Below are 14,009 nucleotides of genomic sequence, written 5' to 3'. Positions count from 1 at the left end.
TGAAGGGAAAACAGCATTTTTCTTGTTTGTGGCAGCAGCAAGAAACAGAAGTAACTCGCATCTTTTTGTGTTATTGCTTTGGGCAGAATATGTTGAGCTGTCTTCAAAACCGAGGTGAAGATCTTTTACTGATTGAGGTGTTGTTTCAGAAGTAGAATTTTAAACTGTTACTTCTTTGGGAGCTTTCTCTCGGTGCTTGAAATGCTATACTTTATAAGTTTGTTACACTTCTGCTAGGGTTCACTTCTCTGCCAGAGAAGCAAAGGCCTTTTCCTCCAGTGTTCTCAGTGCTGTTGCCTTGGTCATAACCAGAATGACAGGGTCACTCACTTGTCCTTTCAAGCACATATCTGCCCACTTTTGTGATCTAGGATTTTCTTCCAGTGTGCTTTATTTTGCATGCTACAAATGATTTTTAACTGCAGCGCACTTGGTGTTTGCATTGCTGATAAACTTCTCATATACATGTCATGAAGAGATGCTGGTGTACATTGCATTTTGGATTGGCATGAAGATAAATGTGACACTGAACACCCTAAACCTTGTGTTATTTAGACTCTTTCCAGTTCTTGTCTTGTTTAAGAAGGTAGACGTTTTCTGTTCATTCATGAAAATGTTACCATTGAGATCTTGGTTTGCTCAGAATGATTTATAATTTGCTCTGTTAACACACTGGTGTCTTATACAGGCAGACATCACTTTAACCATTTCTATTTCTCTCTCTGGTTTCTAACTTTTAGATTTAATAGCTGGGAATTAAAAGTAGATTGAATTAGAATTGAAGTAATTAATATACAACCAGAGTACTTTAAAGCTTTGTTGTGGGATGTGAAGATTGGCACTTCAAGTTTGAAGTTGGATGGGTTTATGAAGGAGCTGTTTTAAGTCCAGAGGAAAATTGATGGCTGGAAAATTTCAAGCAATGTTGGACACTGGGTCAAGCAGGAGAGCTAAAAATTCTGAAGCGTCAATTACAGTTAAATCTTTTCATTACTCTTCCAGAATGATGTAAATGTTGTGGAATATCTTTAATATAGGAATTATAAAATACTTTTTGCAATGAGTCTTTTTGTATTCACAGACCTGCAGTGTGAGAATTAGCCTCATTGCCTTTCAGACTGTAAAATAAATGGACCAGGACTTAAATTGCTGCTGCTACTCACAGAAAAGTGAACAGAAGCCCTTGGTCTTGTGATGTGATCTATGTGGCTGAGCAAACTGGGGTTTTAAATTATGTGTTAAACTAAATATTCATAAATCTGCTTAGTTCCAGTAGATCCAAAAGCAGGAAAAAAGTGATATTACATTTACTTTATAAAAGCCTTTGCCATATAAATAATAGGCATCTCAATTTAAAAGTAATGGACTAGCCAGTTTTTGTATTATACTGCTATAGCAGCATAAAACCAGGATGAGGGATTGGCACCAGTTTCTCCCAGTGTCTGCATAAGCTTATCTAAACTATTGATTTTCTTCATTTGTGTTCACCAAATGGAATAAACCAGTTACCCTCCAGTTTGGGTTCTGGGTAATCCCAGAGTATGTCCTCAAGAGAATACTGTTGTTTTTTCTAAGGAATAACAGAAGAATTGATTTCTGTAGTGTTTTTTAGTTGGGCATATGACATCCTTTAATTGAGTCTCTGTCAAATATATCTTCCATGGGATTGAATCAGTAGCAGTAACTGGCTGCTACCTGCTGCTGTGTGGATTTCCCAGTGTGATTTTAGGTATTGTGTTGCAATAACTTAAAAAAAATGTCTTCAGGGGCAGCAGACCTGCGACAGAGAAAGAAACAAAACTGCACAGAATCTGACAAAATGGCTCCAGAGGAGAGAAACAAAGAAAATTCAAAGCTGGGAAGGTCGCCAAAATGTAAGCTACAGAATTTTTAGCTGACTTTTGATTGTTTTTTTCATTATTCTCTTACATTTTATGGGAAGATATTTGTAGCATGGTAATTTATAACAGACTTACTTTGAATTAAGTTTTTGAATATTTTGAGGGAAAACAGGCATGCACATTGGAGTTCTTTAATAATGACATTTTATGCGTTGGAGGGTGAAATGGTAGTCTTGGACTGTTTCAGGCTTGAGGAGGTAGAGGCAGGGGAGTTAAGAAATTTATTATTACTATTTGCATCCAAATCAATATTTTTATTGTTCCTGGAACGATCTTCTGGTTGGAAGCTGACACCATGAAGTAATGGTACTGAAACAAGAACAGACAAAAAGTCCTTAGAGCTTTTCAAGAAACAAAACTAAAACTAGATATAATTTTAGGCAAGTGCTCACCAAGCTACCAAAAGCTTTTATGTTAAAAGTACGTACTAACTCAAAGGAGATACAGGTGTAGTAGACACCCTTTGAATGAGTTTGGTAAATTCAGATCCATTTGTTCTTATATTCAAAAACAGAATGGAAAATAAAATGTCTCAGTAATTATGTTAGATGCAATATGCCACCTCTGTTAATGTCTTTAGGAAGTTTGTGGTGTTTTGGGTAGAATCTAGAGTTTGCTCTATTTATCTGGAAGAGGCTTTTCCTTCTTGGAATTCATTTGACAACAAAGCTTGCTGGAGAAAATTTGCAGTGTAGTGTGTTGAATATTTTGTCCGTGAAACAGTGATACCAACTGGGAAAGAAAACTACAGGACAGGAGTAACAAACCAGTTTTCAATGTATCTGTGCTGCTGTTGGTATGATAATTCTCATGCCAGTAAGTTCCCTTGTTGTTCAGAAGTAAGAGTCATGTGTAGGCTGTGCTGTAGTTTCTCAGTGCTCTGTGCTGTTTTAGCTTTCCCACTGTTCATTTTCAGATCTGTTAATCCAGCGTTTTGCAAAGCTTTTCTTTGGCTGTCTGGCAGCAGTCACCAGTGGAATGATGTATGCTGTGTACCTCTCCACCTATCATGAGCGGAAATTCTGGTTTTCCAGCAGGCAGGTAAAGATAAACTGAAACAAAAGCCAAATTGTGTCCTTGAAATCAAATCTGATCTGTGTCATGTTGAAACTGCTTGCAGTCCTGTGTCCTTCTACTGAGGCCTCTGTCTTTGAAACAGCTTCTTTTTTTTTTGTCTTCTTTATTTTCTTTTTTTTTTTTCCCCTCCTGCTAACAGTTGTCGTGGCTTGTCATGCTTTTATATGTTTTTCCATGTCACCCTTTATCCTTAAAATACTTTTCTAAAATATAAAAAAGTAACTGGAGCATACTGGGATTGCAGAAGCTACTCAACAGGAATATGTGTTGGGCTTTTTGGGGTGTTTTTGGTGGGGTTTTTTTTTTTTGTTTTTGGGGGATTTTTTTGTGTTTTATGGTTGATTGGTTTGGTTTTCTTAAGAACTCCATTATTAAGTGCAGTATAGAAAGTTAAATGAAATTTGGGTTTGTGAATATGAAAAGATCCTGTGGATTTTGTGCTTTTACAATGTGGATTTGAGTTGCTCTGATTCCAAGCATGCTTGCTAAGTTACAGAGAGCATTATGTACCTGATAGAAATGCTGTGAGGATTAATGTTTTGTGGAATATTTTGAAGATGTACAGTGAAGTCATAACCACATACCATGTTACAAAACCGGTCTATCTGAAAATATATTGTCTTTGGAATGAGATTGCAGGAGATTAATTTCTTTTTTTTTTCTAGGAACTTGAACGAGAAATTACATTTCAGGGTGACAGTGCCATTTATTACTCATTCTATAAAGAACTGCTAAAGGCTCCTTCATTTGAAAGAGGTAAAAAACTCATTTGTTTTATTAGCTTTGAAAAGTCCTGTTCACTTTGAAGACAGTAAAAAACTCCTGCAGACTGGGGAGACTAATTTTATTCTCTTATGTAGGTATATTGGTCAGATAAATGAAAAACCACACACTGTCCTAACTTTTCAGTGCTTTTTCAAAAGCAGTATTTAACTATCCTGTATTCCAGCAGATTGTCTTTAATTGATACTCTAGGATAGGGTTAATAATAACTTTTATTATGTCCTGTGTCAGAGTTATCATTGGGTTTGGCTGTGTCACAATAGTGGATTTTTCTGCCATGTAAATATAATTTATGTTGAATTTGGGAATGAGGGATGAAACTAACTGTTTTCCATCTTCTGTCAGAAGACAGAACAGTTTCTGTCACAAGCTGATCTGCTCCATCCTGTCCCTGCCAGAAGTTTTTAATCTTGTCAGCTGTGATGGACAGACGCTGATGAGCAGCGAGTGGTGGGGGCAGAAAGGAACAGGAAGGAGAACAGACTGGGTGACAATGATCTCTCCTTCCTTCGTGCTCCTGCTCTTTACCCTGCACTGGCTCTGGGGCTCTCTGACCCTGGGTCCCTCTACCAAAAGGAAACTAAAGCAGTGAAAAGAGGAAGGAGCACTTCCATGCTTCTTCAGGGAGTTCAGAATGCACTGCCCTAGCATGGGGCTGGAGCTCAGGAGAGAAGAGGATGAGCTGCCCAATCTTGCAGTGGTCAGCCACTGAATTAGTTCAGTCCTTTTGTGAAACCTCACTGAAGCCAATAAAACTAAACTTTGTGGTTAGTGTTTTATTGGTTGAACAGTTTTCCAGCTGAAATGTAGCACATCAGCAATATCTGAGTTCTTTAGTACACCCAGTGCCTCCTGTCCTCTGGGGATATTGCCCATGCTGTGAGTGGGTGGGCTGCAGGCCTCATTCAGGGATGCTGCCTCTGCAGACAGGTAGACTGTCTTCAAGAGTGTATTACAGCTGAACCCAGTTGTAAATCCTGGAAGACCTGGTTTGACCTACAGAGAACCAGCTGCAGACCATACACCAGGATATGCTCAGAGCTGGAAACAGTTGTCTGTTTGACTACTGTATTGTTTTTGAGGCTTTTGTTCTCCCCCATCTTGATTTGGGTTGGTTTTGCTCTTCTCTCTATTGTTCTAAGTATTGACAAGTCTTTTCTTTATTTATAACATTTTGAAATGATCTTGGAATGATCCTTCAAGTATGGCAGCTTCAATTTCATCTTCACCCCATAGAAAGGCACATTGTGTTTGGTGAAGGATTCTTAGAAATCTCAGAAATGCAGAGCTGGAAGGTGTGATGAGGCCGTCATACCTGACATCCTTCTGGAGACAGGTTTAACACATCCTGCTCATCCCTGTTAGATCTCACTCCTTAAGGTCTTCCTGTGAAGGTGATCTACAGGAATGTGGTTCCAGGACTGCATCAGTGTGTTACTGAAAAGGCTGTGCTTCAGATGATGAGTTTTGGGCCTTCTATTTAAAGACTAGATGAGGGTAATAACTTTCTAGCTAGATCGGTAGGTGGAATGACATCTAACACAGAAATTTCTCTTTCCTTTTAAACTAGGTGTGGTGAATCAGTCAGTAGCTTTAATGATCAAATCTTATTCTCCCTGCCTTTGAATGCACTTTAGCCTCTTTTAGGAACAACAGTAGTAAGTGATTCCAGCAATAATTTTTTTTTGTCTGTAGGTGTTTATGAATTGACACACAACAATAAGACAATATCACTGAAGACCATAAATGCTGTCCAGCAAATGACTTTGTACCCAGAGTTGATTGCCAGTGTTTTATATCAAGCATCTGGTAGTGAAGTATGTGCATTTCTCCTACTTTCTGTACTTGCATTATGGTTGTGTCTCTGTGTGTGTGTATGGGACTTTCTGTGCTATATCCAACTAATACATACATTTTTTGTTGAATGAGTTGAGCTCTCACCAGGTCCAGATTCTCCTCAGTCTCAATTCTGATCAGTCTCTGGCATAGGATTTTGGGGGTTTAACACTAAGCAGTAACTTTTTCTGTTATTCTTTACTTCTACAGACTGCTTAGAAATGTCAGGAGTATCTGTGCTATCCATTAAAAACAGGAAAGTTAGTTAACTCCTTTGGAGTACAGGAGTCTGTTAATAGTGGTACCTGTCTGCCCATTCTCATAGGGAAAAGCACTTCTGTAGATGAACCTTTTGTCAGTTTCTACTCTACTCTGGCTTTGTTCTGCTTATGCTGCATACTTGTGTCCACTCTCATTATCTTTCCTTTTTAATTATTTACTTATTTTGGAACTATTTTTGCCACACCTTTACTTCTTCAAGTTCTTCCCTTTTATTACTTCTTCTAGTAGTCCTCTGAACTTCATATCCCACTGTAGCATAGATTTATTAAATCTGACACATAGAGTGTTCAAACTAAAGCAAATTCAAAAATCATGGCACTGGCAAGCTGAGTCCTGAAGTGTGCACTTAATTCACACTGCTTTGCTCTTCCCCATGTTTTATTTGAACTCCAAATAAAGGCATGCCCAGTACTTTTCTAAAATAGGAGGCATCTCTTACCTGTTTGTAAAGCACCTAGCACATTGTTAGCAGTAACAAATTGTAAATAGTAATAATTACCAGCTTCAGCTCAGTTGCCACTATGTCTCTTCGTTTTTATTTGTAATTTCAGGAAGTTATTGAACCAGTGTATTTCTACATTGGTATAGTTTTTGGACTGCAGGGAATTTATGTGACTGCATTGTTTGTAACCAGTTGGGTTATGAGTGGGACTTGGCTGGCAGGAATGCTGACTGTAGCATGGTTCATTATTAACAGGTAAGAAAAACATCTTTATACAATCTAGTTTGTCAATAAGGAATTTTAAAATATTAGTGGATTGAAGTGATTTTAATTAGTGGATTGAATTGCTTTGATTAAGCTTTGTGTTCTCACTGTGAGAGCAAAATCTTATGGTGAATAAAAAACATTTCCAAGAGATTAATTGATTCTCATGATGGTTTTTTTTTGATGGAAAGGCCTCCTGTTGTCCAAATCATCCACATTACCAATTGAACTGACTTTATGTATGTGTGTGAATAAAGGAGTATTCACCACAATTTCATTTTTCAAAAATATTCCTCAGAAGGTTTAGTTTTGTGCTGATGAAGAATGAAGACAAATACCCAAAACAGCTGTAAAACAGAGCTGCACTCTCTGGGGAGCTCTAAATGTTGTGGCACTTGCCCGGTAGCGTAGAAAGAAATGATCAAGTTGAATTTTTTTGGTAAAGAATATTTGATTTTTTTTAAATCTTCTTTTTTGTAGTGGGTTTTTCTGCAAAATGAAATTTTCTTAGATAATCCTAATATCAAGACTTTTTTATTTTAAAACAGTTCACTTGGAATTCCCCTTCCCCTTATGAAGCCCCACAATTATAAGGAGTCTCATTTGGGCAATGAAAACCTGTGTTCATGCTCTTAATTTGTCACCATGGAGCTCTTGGGCTTTCTGTGAACTTGAGAGCACTTGAAATAAAAGAACTATGGAGCAAAATGTTAGAGATATACCTTTAAAGTTGAACTGTTGAGAATCATCTTCTAGGAGTGTGAAGTCATCATGACAGAATCTGTGATTAGTAGCTGAAAATACTGTTCATCAAGCTGGTGTGAACAGTGGAATGTAGGAAAAATGGTGAATAAATCTGTAATTTTTTTCAGCAGTGAATAAGATTAAACAGTGTCAACAAAATGAAAGGTTTAGTAGTTAAAAAAACTTCGAATATGCCTCTGTAAGAGGCTTCAGAGGAAAAGATGAAAGGTAATGCTTTTAAATACCTAAATGATAAAGGAGCTTGAGGCTCCTTTTTAAAGGCATAGTAGACACAAAGCAGACTGTGTACCTCTGAGACTGATGCCTTTGGTTACATTTGAAGCGTGGCTTGTGCTTCTGAGTCACTTTAGCACTTTTTAAAACTTTCACCTACGCCTCCAATTGTGTGGATACTGTCAAGTCATTCCATGAGAAAACCCTGCATGCTCCCCATCCGTCTATCTCTTGTTTTGCTGGGCAGAGTTTTTCCCTGTAGACAAAATATTTCCTGCTGCTGCTGTGAGGGAGCACCAGTTTGTATCTTAGGTTGTGCTCAAGTACCTAAATCACTTGTTTAAAACATATTGTATGAGAAATGAAAGAAATCTATTCTCTCAGCTATGAGCTGGTTTTCATTGCAGGTCAGAAAAGGCTTGAGGCAGATTCTTTTTGCCTTCAGTGCTAAAAATGCCAGCCAACATTGAAACCTGCTAAATGGATGAGTAAAGATTGGGCCTTTCATGCTGTTAATAAATTGGTGAACTGTATCAGCAGCAAAATTGTGTCAGTGTTACTTTGCACCAAAATCATGAAAAGTTTGCTTGCAAGGCCACATTTACAGCTAGAAGTGGCATTTAGGCTTTCCTTGATATTCTTGTACAACAAATATTTTAATATTTTTGTTTCTTTGTACTTTATTCTAGAACAGACACAACAAGAATTGATTATTCCATACCATCAAGAGAAAATTGGGCTTTGCCATATTTTGCATGTCAAGTAGCAGCTCTCACAGGCTATTTAAAAAAGAACCTAAACTGTTCTGCTGAGGTAAAGCAAAATTAGTTTCTTAATAAAGAGCTGTGGGTAAAACTGTACTCTAGGTTAGTTACTTCTGCTATTGTTGCTCTTCTGGGCAGAAAACAGTAGAAGTTTTGTTTCTTCTTTTCAAAAGGGCCAGTTGGATTTCACCTAGGCATGTGCAGTTTTTGCAAAACAACTTGTGCCCTACCTTGTTATGCCCCCAGGAGGGTTCAGAGAGAACAATGTGGTAATGGGCCATGTGCTGCTTGTTTTTGAATAAACAGAGGCAGAATTTTTCTCATGTAAACTGTTTTTCTTGAAGAAGGTGGTTGTTACTTTCTTACCCCGACCCTGTCTTTAAAATATTTCTTCTGATTGGCTTGAAATGTTTTTGAATATTTCAGTAATTACTTTCTTCCATGCTGAAAGTTAAGCACGTCCGAAGTCAGTATTTTAATTATTTCCACAAACAATAATTAATTTCTGTAGTTTAGGTTTTAATGACCTCTCAGTTACTTGACAGACATGCATGGGTACAAAATTAATGCTTTTTCTTTTCTTTTTTTCCTTCTAGAAGTTTTGTTATCTTCTGGTGAATGCCTCAACATACACCTTCATGATGATGTGGGAATACAGTCATTACCTCCTGTTTGTCCAGGCTGTTTCTCTTTTCCTGCTGGACAGCTTTGCCCTAGCACAGACAGAGAAGGTATTGGAACTTTTCAGCCTCCTGACAGCTGGGGACTTGGAGGCAGCCTCTGAGGTGCCTGTCATTCCTACTGCTCAGGAGCTCCAGAGGGAACAAGGCTGAGTGATGAGTGTCTTGCAGCCTGGGCTCAGCTGAAGTGTGATGTGATATCCATCAGAAGAATAAAATAACTTCAAACTAAGTCTCTTTTGGACTGCTGTGTTTGGGATAGAAGCTAAACAAAGCTTCTGAGACCTGAAACATCCTTGGAGACCTAAAAGAGTGATGAATGATATTCCTCCGTGTTGGGCTAGCTGCCTCTTCTTTCTCCTATTCACAGCAGGGTGGGCAGACCAAAGATGTGCTTTGTTGGCTCTGTGCAGTTAAAGGGCTCATTTTCACCCTCAGTGGCCTGTTCTGCACTGCTTTGGCAATAAATAGACTTGACAGATGTTGAGGGAAAATTGATTTTTTTGAATACAAGAAAGTATTTAAATTTATTCTGCAAAATGGCTCTTAGAAATGTTGCAACAATAAGGTGTTCTTATGCTGCCTGTTGCAGTTGTAGATATGCTTTTTTGTACATGCATGCCTTTTGGTTTTGTTAGATATCAAACTGCATGCAATTCTAATTCTTCACCTCTTCTTTCAGTTTCTTTTCATTCTGTTCCTCGGCAGTGGGAAATGTTTGATCTATTGTAGTTCAAAGCAGAGTGTATAAGGGAGAAAATGGGTATTTTGGTAAAAGTCTGAAGAAAAATCAAGCATCAAGGTTTATAACATCTGCTTATCAAGTAGTAAATAGCAGCAATTATAGATAACAGTCTGAGTATTCATTCCTGAGACAGGTTAATGAACAAGTTATTTTGAGGGCAAGAAAACCACCTGTTTTCAGATGAGCTCTGTCACAAACTATGTGTTCTTACTGGTGCCTTGTAGTAACTGCTTTGTGTGCTTCATTACTGGGTGGGGAGACCTGGTAAAATACTCCTACTTATGGCATTTTTACAGAATTATTGTGAAGTAATTGTCCTTTAGTTACTGAGGCTGACCAGGATCATTTTCATGTGCAGTGCTTTCCAGAGCCAAATAGTATCCTGCTAGATTCATGAGCTGAAGGATTGAGATCCATTAATCTCCTGATTAACAGTGGAAGGGAGCTACCTACTGGTCTAAAAAACAGGATCTATATCCACTGTAGTTTTATCTTATTGTTTATTTTTTTCTTCTGCAGGTGCATGAGGTATACAGAATCTATCTGTTTTCTGTCATTGTGGGGTACCTTCTGCAGTTTGAAAATTCAGCCTTACTAGTGTCACCATTACTGAGTCTTGTGGTAGCTTTAATGCTCTCCAAATCCCTTCAGGTAAGTAGACTTTCTTCTAACCCTGAGTCTAGTTTAAAAATTTAAACTGAACTCCAAAATTATACAGCATTCTTTAAATATTTTTGCAGATGAATATGAAAAAAAGCACATTTGTGTCAAGATTGCTGAAAATAATGTATATTTATTTGGTACTTACAGTAGCAGTGACACTAAACTTCTTATTAAAGGTAAGATTCCTCTGAAAAAGTGATTTTAATTTCAGAATCTAAATTAAAAGTTGCAGATAAATCTTGAAAAAATCTTTTGAAATGTTGCTTACCTTATTGATATGACAGTTCATAACTTAATTCATAGTTAGTAAGAGTACTAAAAATTGAGTCATTTTGTAGCAACTCAAACAGCTTCATCTTGTTGGGGTCTTGGTCTTCTGGGTTGAAACAGTTTAGAAATACTCTTTAAAGGACATTTTACCTGTTTCATAAATATGTGGTTTGCTATAACCTGAATGACCTCTACAGACTAGTCTGGATATTAAAACAATATTCTTGGGCATGGTGGCACAATAGCCAGGGGCAAGTATGAGTGGTCCTAGGGTAGATATTAGTTTTCAAGTAGAACATGGGAACAGAGACTTTCCCTTTGTGTAGGGGTCAGTTAGGAGTTGAGATTACACAGTGGGATTTTGGCCTGGTCTTGTATTTTGATTAGCAATTCCCTCTTGCTGGCCTTTTACACATATTAATGTGTTTTTCTTCTATGCCTCAAACTGACCATGTGAGTGTTCATTGTGTTAATTAACAGTATGAACTTAAAAGGAAAGAAACTACTGAACCCTAGAAGGCTTGAAAGAATACTCACATGTAATTATTTTCCTCTGCCATTCAGAATGCCTAGCCTTGCTGTATCTCCAGGAAAATAAAATCCAACCTTGAAAAATATGAGTTAAATTACAGTTATGAGTAAGTTACAGAACTTTAGGCAGCTCAGACAGTGTGTGTGAAGATTACAAATGCTCATGACCTCTGCTCAGCTGCAGTCCTATTTTCTAGTGGAGCCAAGCACAGCACTCTTAGGCTTGCTTGGGAGTAAGTCTGGGCCTGTTTTTCATGATCCTTTTTACACTGCTCTGTAGTCTTTTGACAACTTATTGGCAGCTTTTCACTTGTCCTCCTGGTGTGGTATGGGAGTGGAATGAAGGGAATAATATTCTCAAGGAAACCCTAAATGTAGATTTATTGAAGATTACCATGTTATACCAGTACCTTAATTAGCACACTTAATCCATTTTGTTAGTTTAAACTAAATCTTGAATAGTTGATTGTTACCTGACATTTTGTAATTTGAATGACTATGTGAATACTGCTTCCAGCATTTCGTGTGATTTTTCTCTGCTAAATTAATTTTCAGATGTTCATTCCTCATAAAGAAAACGGGCATTTGCTGAAGTTCATTGAAGTAAAACTTGGCTTAAACACAACTAAGTAAGTTTATTTAAACTCTTTACACCTCCCAAGATACCAAAACTTTTGAAACTGCTCTGAGAAGTGTAACATTTCAGTGTCTTGTGAGAGTTTTATAGAGGAGCTAGGGAAATAGTTTAGTTATTTGTTGTCTGGTTTTAAGATTGAAGTAAAAAAAATATGCACATACAGAATTTACTTAGGGTATTGAGGTTTCTGAGGTACTTCAGTATTTTTCATGCCTTAGGGTGAAAGCATTTCATGGATTTTTGTTGTCTTGTGTTGTTGAAGAATGAAAATTTTCTGTATCCTGTCTAGTGTTTCTAATAAGACTTGAAAGCAAAGATAATAGGGTAAAGGTATGGGCTTTTTATAGCCTGGAAAAAAGGCTCTGGAAAGAGTCATGAACTATTGATACTATCTCAAAAGAGGCTTGGGTTGTGGGTACCCCCAATATCCCTTTATGTTTTGGAAGAAATTAAGACAAGGGACATCTTAATAGTCAGAGGGAATTGTGATTCTGAGAAAAAACATTAGTATCTGTAAAGAGTTGGATGTTGGACTGCAAGATGTCATGGCAACAGATTTTCTGGAAAGCTTCCAATGGAGTGTTAGTAAGGACTGGCACACTCCTGGACCCAAGCCAAGATTTGCAATTCCATGCAGGAATTGGAACTCTCTCTGAAGAACTGCATCTCTCTTACAAAAAGCTGCTTCACAGCCTTTCAGGGGAACAAGTGGAAAATGACATCACACCCAACTGAAATTGTTGGGGGACTTTTGGAAGACAAGATGTACTGATGTTGACTACGATGCATTGTTTATTACACACACATACTCATTCTTAAGTGTTTTGCAAGAAAACAAAGACTCCTGGTCAGGATTTCAGTTTATTCAGCTCCCAGGTATTAATGGATTTCCCTCTTTTTCCCCCTGGGTCCTTGCTAAATATCACTTTTCAGACTGTCAGACTCTGCAATGAAGCCAGAGACTGAGACAAACTGGGTGCCTTTACGCCTGGAACACTATGTATTGGAATTGTGATTTGCAGCACAAGAGCTTCAAGATCTCTCTTTAAGGCCAGTTGGGACATGCCCAGCTGTTCATCTTTAAACTGATTCTGTCTAATTGAAAGTGGTTCTGTCCTCTAGTCTTCCCTTGGGAGAAAATGAAAGAGGGAGGGAAGCAAAACAAAGTAAGACAAGAATGCATTCCCAGTACCGCATGCTGCACCAGTTCCAGTTGAGAATACACACTGACAGTGCTTCTGAGCAGAGTGCATTATCTTCCTGCTTGCTATATGAGGAAGAAGAATGATGAAGTGGCTTCAGCTACAGAACTAGAATTTTAACATTAAAGATTTTATTCCTGGCAGTGTCTCAGGCTTCTTTGTGATCTCAGATGACCACTTTCCTTTCTTTGTCTCCTTGTTTGGAATGAGGACAAGCATACCTTCTTGCATCAATATCTCTAAAATCTTAATCCACCATGACAAGATTCTTTTGGTCCCCATAATGGAGTTATGTGGCAGGTTGGGCTTTTGTGATATAGAGGATTTGTAGTCTGGTCTCTTCAGATCACAAATACTTTTTGGGAAGATGGACTTTTGACAGTTACTGTAAAGAGTATTTGCAAGGCAGTTTCAAATGATAAAAAGATAACGTCAAAGATGAATCTCAAGTAGTTTCCTATGACATGAATAGGTTAAATTGCAGTTGTTTTGTGCTGGGTTGTTGGGGTTTTTTTCCTAATCTATGGGATATTATTATTGTTTTTAATGGAATGTTTTTGCCTTACTAGGAATTTTACAATGAATTGGCTCCTTTGTCAAGAATCTCTTCAGGCACCCTCCCAAGACTTTTTTTTGCGACTAACACAGTCATCACTGTTGCCTTTTTATATTTTAGTATTAATTATCTGCCTTTTTTCTGTAACTCAGGTCATTTTTAAGAGAATTTGGTAAGTAACTTGTTTATGTGAAAAATAAGTTAAAAATAAGAGGCTCCTGGATGCCTCAGGGAATGGTCATCATGTTTGTTGCTCCAAAGTTTGTTTTACCATTGGGCTTGTCAGGGTGTGAGCGCCAGTGGGAAGGCCCACAAGAGCCTCCTGAAGAAAAGTCTTTTAGTGAGGAGGTTCTTGAGCAACCCTCCTGTCAGGACAGGGAGTTGTCACTGGTTTATTT

The 14,009-nt window shown here is 37.8% G+C and overlaps 1 protein-coding gene across 2 annotated transcripts in view; it reads left to right on the top strand.

Annotated features, from left to right (window-relative positions):
* DPY19L4 (dpy-19 like 4) overlaps positions 1 to 14,009 on the top strand; it is a 32,626-nt gene that overhangs the window by 1,919 nt on the left and 16,698 nt on the right. Inside the window, exons 2-12 of one of the 2 annotated variants that reach the window (XM_064706488.1) lie at positions 1,767 to 1,874; positions 2,818 to 2,942; positions 3,644 to 3,734; positions 5,457 to 5,578; positions 6,431 to 6,576; positions 8,253 to 8,376; positions 8,924 to 9,058; positions 10,272 to 10,403; positions 10,493 to 10,591; positions 11,772 to 11,845; positions 13,625 to 13,783. In XM_064706488.1, the coding sequence (XP_064562558.1) occupies positions 1,767 to 1,874; positions 2,818 to 2,942; positions 3,644 to 3,734; positions 5,457 to 5,578; positions 6,431 to 6,576; positions 8,253 to 8,376; positions 8,924 to 9,058; positions 10,272 to 10,403; positions 10,493 to 10,591; positions 11,772 to 11,845; positions 13,625 to 13,783 (1,315 nt within the window). The remainder of the gene's footprint in view (positions 1 to 1,766; positions 1,875 to 2,817; positions 2,943 to 3,643; positions 3,735 to 5,456; positions 5,579 to 6,430; positions 6,577 to 8,252; positions 8,377 to 8,923; positions 9,059 to 10,271; positions 10,404 to 10,492; positions 10,592 to 11,771; positions 11,846 to 13,624; positions 13,784 to 14,009) is intronic. The other variant, XM_064706489.1, reaches the window with a different exon arrangement.

This window comes from Zonotrichia leucophrys, chromosome 2, assembly GCF_028769735.1.
Source record: "Zonotrichia leucophrys gambelii isolate GWCS_2022_RI chromosome 2, RI_Zleu_2.0, whole genome shotgun sequence".
In the NCBI taxonomy this organism is placed as follows: domain Eukaryota; kingdom Metazoa; phylum Chordata; class Aves; order Passeriformes; family Passerellidae; genus Zonotrichia; species Zonotrichia leucophrys.
The sequence above is the reverse complement of the archived record's forward strand: the minus strand, read 5'-3'. Positions and strand labels throughout refer to the sequence as shown.